Below are 5135 nucleotides of genomic sequence, written 5' to 3'. Positions count from 1 at the left end.
CTAGAACGGAGATTGTGAGCCAGGCCCTCTCGACCAACATCAGTGTCTGACCTCACAAATGCTCTTCTGGATGAATGGGCAGAAATTCCTACAGACACTCTCTAACATCTTGTGGAAAGCTTCCCAGAAGAGTGGAAGCTGTTAGAGCTGCTAAGGGGGACCAACTCCATATTAATGCATATGGATTTAGAATGGGAGTCATAAAAGCTCCTGTGGGTGTAATGTGTAGGTGTCCCAATACTTTTGTCCATTTGTCCATATAGTGTGTGTGTGTGTGTATATATGAGTATATAGTAGTATTTATATGTAATATTAATGTTGCGTAATATATGAGTACTCACATGTAATAATGTTTTCCTTTTCAAATAGTGCATTAAAACAAACACACTACTTAACACATATTAATAAATTAAACATTTTTATTCTTTAAATCATTTTCTTACAAAGAATTTCACACCATATTGCCCACCTGTTGATCAATCCCACAAAATTCACAGTAATTTTTTGTGCATTTCTCAACTAAAACATTACAGTGCAACTTATCATAATCCTTCTGATTAAACATTTATTTATACTTTCCCACATAAACACAGGAGACTATTATCTACATTCTGTGATTTCACTCCCTATTTCAGCCTCCTAGAGTAAGTTCTCCCTCACTGCAAACACTGTGGGAAGGTGGAGGTTTCCTCTGATAAGTGTGAAGCCTGGTACAATATCTTTTCACACCACTGTTCATACAGCACCTGCGTCGCGCTGTTTAACAAGCCACCTGAGCATCAGGTCACCCGCGCAGCTGCTGCGTCACATACCGGCCAGTGCAGCTGGGCAACTATCATATCACATTTCTGTTCACCTTTAAAATATGCACTAATGTGAATGTGGTTGCTGTTAGAAAATTAAAATTATATGAGAAAATGATTAGCACCTCTGTTGCTATAGGGGGATGGGATGGTACCTGTTTTCTAAAGGGCCCATATCCTACATTTTCCTTGTATTATATTTGTTTTCCCCTTTTTATAACATTTGTTTGGTTTTATGCATCTGATTTTTATATGCTCATTTTCCAACCTCGCTTTATCCCTTAAAATTAAACAGGCTGCTGTGCTTTTAAGGCTGACTATATGTAAATGAGCTCTATTCTGATTGGCCTTATTGTATTGCACCTCCTTCAATAAGCAGGCCGGGCTGAAACTTTCCTTATAAGTTCAGCTTTGGCTGAACTGTCTTAGGCTGAATAGGTGGATGTATGTAAATGAGTTTGTTACTGTGACATCAAAAAATAGTGAATCCAAAACAGGCTGTTTCTGCAGTGTAGTTACCATGAAAGGACTTAAAGGACTGAGGAGTGAATGGCATGTCTTAAAACAATGTTTACAGACTACATCAAACTCTTTTATCAAAAAATCGAAAGAAATGAGTTTTTCAGTATGACATGGGCCCTTTAATAATATACTGTAGTGTAAAACCTAATCACACCATTTCAAACGTCAATAATTGCAGTCTTTTTAAATAGTCTCTAGTCCAGGGGTCGGCAACCTGCAGCTCTTTTTCTGTCCTGTTGTGGCTCCAGATTTGTAGGTAAAAATAAAATAATCCTCCTTTACAGTAAAATAAAGTTCTGCTGATCGTTCAACACAGTTTAACAGTAAATGGTCTTAAACACTGGAGTTGATGTAGAACTGCTTTTTCACCCTTTAACCCTGAAGGTTGGCATGCAGACTGCTGGTCACCATAGCAACGCAGATATGGTCTCGCCTAGCTAGTAGCTAACGAAATGGCACAGAGAAAGATTTAAGACGAACACCGATAATTTGGAGACTAATTTATGTGCATTTAGAATCACTCCAGCTGGTTTCCTGATACGTTTAATCTGCAACGATTTCGCCAGCTTCTTGTTCCAATTTTCATGTTCCACCTTAAATGGTGCAGCAGTTCCATTCTGATGCCTCAGCCACCATTTAAGGTGGAGCGGGAAAATTCGAGCAAGAAGCTGGCGAATGAGAAGCGACTTCAGCCTCGTGAAAAATTAAATGTTGGGAGACATTTTACAAGAAACTGTTCCACTTTTGAGGCAAAGTTTCCTGCCGGAGATGCAAGAAAAGTGACAACAGCTGAGCTAAAGCTTAAAGCAGAGCAAAATAAGTCTGTGTTTTTTGTATATATTTTTTAGCTTATATTAATTCATCAGCACATACTGAGACATAATTACAGCCAAGATGGTAAAATGGATATGAAATGTTGTGGCTACCAAGGTGGTTTGATTTTTATTGAAAGGACAAAATGACTCTTCTTAACATTTGGGTTGCCGACCCCTGGACTAGGCTCTACTACTGCTACAGCTTCCCTGCAAAGCATGCAGTAAACAATCTGAACAGTAAACAGTAGTAGTGCTGGTCCTAACTCATCAACTGTAGCAGTATTTATGGTGTTAAAAATACAAAAAGAAGGTTCAATAAAAAGTCTATCAATATAGCTGTACTGAAATCAATTCAATATGTGTTCATTCTTTTAAAACATTTTCAATAAATTTTAACAAATACTGTGATTTTTTTTTATCAATTTTGAGTATTTTCATCCCTAATTTGTAACACGGCATCATAAAACTCAATTTCCTTTGATTTGAATCTTTAAACCTTCAGTCATGTGAAGGAGCAGCAAAGCTACAGAACTCAGTGCAGGGGTCAGGGACGCTCAGAACCATCAGGCTAAAGTCAATACTCACCTTCTCCAGCAGAACTACTGAATTTCCTGCCACAGCATGCCAGCACAACAGTGGCTGCACTGCCAGAGTGATTTTATATTAAGTAATCATATTTGAACCCTTTAATGCTCAGGTGTTTCTCCAAACATTGTGAAGTACCTTGGATTATTAGCAACCCAGCATGTAACACATACTGATATATAAACTCTCAAAACATTTTACTCACAATGACAATAACAGAATAATAAAATCTGTCGCATTTCGAAATTTTATCACATGTGAAAAATAGACAAGGTGGAGAAGGAAAATTAGGGTATTCATTAAAGTCCACGTGTCAAACCCAAGGGCCACAATCCTGTCCGGCCCACAAAAGTATTTTAATTTTCTATTAATATTAGCCCGTTTTACAATGCGCTGCACTACAGGCGCCGGAAATGCGCACTCCGACTCCCCAACACGTACCTATGGGACAGTGGTTACACCTCAATTCTACACCAGTCATATCACCAAACACACCAGCTGCATTTCAGCTGCAGTTCAACCAATATAAACACCCAACGTCAGCTCAGCGGCTCAGAAACTGAGCCCAAGTCTTAATGAACTAGCAGCAAAGAAAAGATGTCAGGAGTCTAGTTCAAGTAAATAGGTAGTTTCAAAAGACTGAGTACCTGAGGACATTTAAAGTTTGGATATTTCAAGTATTCATATAATATTTCAAAGACTATTATAAGTGTCTATACTGTACCGCTGATGTTTTTGCATATTTTGAATAACCAATCACCAGTTTTTGTTATAGCACAACAGTAATTATATATTATATATTATGAAATAAAAACATTTTTTTTCTCTGGCCCACAGATTTAATTTGGCCCCTTTAGTGGCTGAGTTTGACACCCCAGCATTAAAGGGTTAAAATATAGGTTTTTATCTAGAAAGTGGCTTTAATTTGCAAACTGATGCATTACTCCCTTCATCAGTGATCTTTGATGATCAAGCGTTCCTCTGAAGACCAGGATGAACCTGGAGCGAAGCCAAGAGCACTGATTCCTGCAGCAGTGATTCCAGAGCGGCGGTGATGTTAGCTGGGGAAGAACTGACGCAGCAGGTCCTTCTTATTCACCTTCCCCATCTGATTCCGGGGCATCTCCTCCACCACGATCAGACCGGTGGGGATGGTGTACGGGGCCATGTGCTCTCTGAAGACAAAAACACACACATGGTCGTTTTTACATGATATCAGGACATGGGGAATGTCTATATATGATAACAATAAATCTATTATGTATTATATACACATCGCTGTCGGAACAAAACCTCGAAACTTTATAGGAGATGGAAAAAACGTACTTTACTTTTAATGGAAGTCAATGGAACCAGACATTTTTCCAAGTCATTTTGGGCCGTTTGTTTTGGTCCATTCATCATGAAATTTACACACAATGTAAAGGACAACAGGTATTTTCAAATTATGTCAAAAACTGAAAAACAATAAAAATGGAAATACGAGGTTTTGTTCCGACAGCAGCGATATATAAGTACCTTTACGGAACTGCACGTCCCATATGTATTATATACACAGTGGCATGCAAAAGTCCTGTACAGGGAACAAACTTAAATACGGCATTTTTCTGCTGATTTTAGAGCACAATTTCTGTTTATGTAAGTTTATCATGTAAAACATGTATTATAAAATGTGCCATAGGCCATTTTTTGTTGCCCCCGAACCCCTCAATATGTTAAATTCAGCAAATAAACAGTAACCGTGCATTAAAAGAGCGTAAGTGTGTTCTCTGTAGAGGATGTGCTTATTTTTACTCAGAAAATCAACAAAACATCATTTTACCAGAGGCGCTCAAACTTCTGCATACAGCTGTGTATGTTTATGGTTATCCATAAAGGAATGGAGCTATATTTGATTGCAGCTAAATGTTGACCGACCTAAAATGGAAATAAATCCTAATAATAACCAAAGGAGATCATTTGAATCTTAATTTGTCGAAATAAAAGATTTTGTATGTTAATGTAGAATATTTTTTTAAAAACTATCAGACTTTCCAATGTCATATTTTGTCTTGTTTTTCTATCATTGTGGGGACACTTGGATTCCACAACGAGACCAAAACAACCCATTCACACACACACACACACACACACACACACACACACACACACACACACGCATGCAAGAAATACAAAAGCATGCGCTGTATTACAGTACATAAGATAATAAATAGCAAGCTGCACTTATACTTACGCAATACATACACAATAAACCAATTAATCTCAGCCCCTCCCCCCACATATTTACATCCACCCTTCACCAGTGTGTGGTATTTTTTTACAGAACGCTTCAAGACGTACAATTCGATTAACTCCACAAACAATGAAATCAGCATGAAATAAAAACAAATAATAAAAGGCTGAGCAGAGC

At 37.9% G+C, this 5135-nt stretch overlaps 1 protein-coding gene across 2 annotated transcripts in view; it reads right to left on the bottom strand.

Moving 5' to 3' along the window:
• Window positions 1–3550: 3550 nt before the first annotated feature.
• The window catches only part of acsf3 (acyl-CoA synthetase family member 3), a 62929-nt gene continuing 61344 nt past the window's right edge, over window positions 3551–5135 (bottom strand). The window contains exon 10 of one of the 2 annotated variants that reach the window (XM_036584422.1): window positions 3551–3900. In XM_036584422.1, the coding sequence (XP_036440315.1) occupies window positions 3783–3900 (118 nt within the window). In that variant the 3' untranslated portion in view covers window positions 3551–3782. The remainder of the gene's footprint in view (window positions 3901–5135) is intronic. The other variant, XM_036584423.1, reaches the window with a different exon arrangement.

Source organism: Colossoma macropomum, unplaced genomic scaffold (assembly GCF_904425465.1).
Source record: "Colossoma macropomum unplaced genomic scaffold, Colossoma_macropomum, whole genome shotgun sequence".
Lineage (NCBI taxonomy): Eukaryota > Metazoa > Chordata > Actinopteri > Characiformes > Serrasalmidae > Colossoma > Colossoma macropomum.
This window is presented reverse-complemented; position numbering and strand designations above follow the sequence as displayed.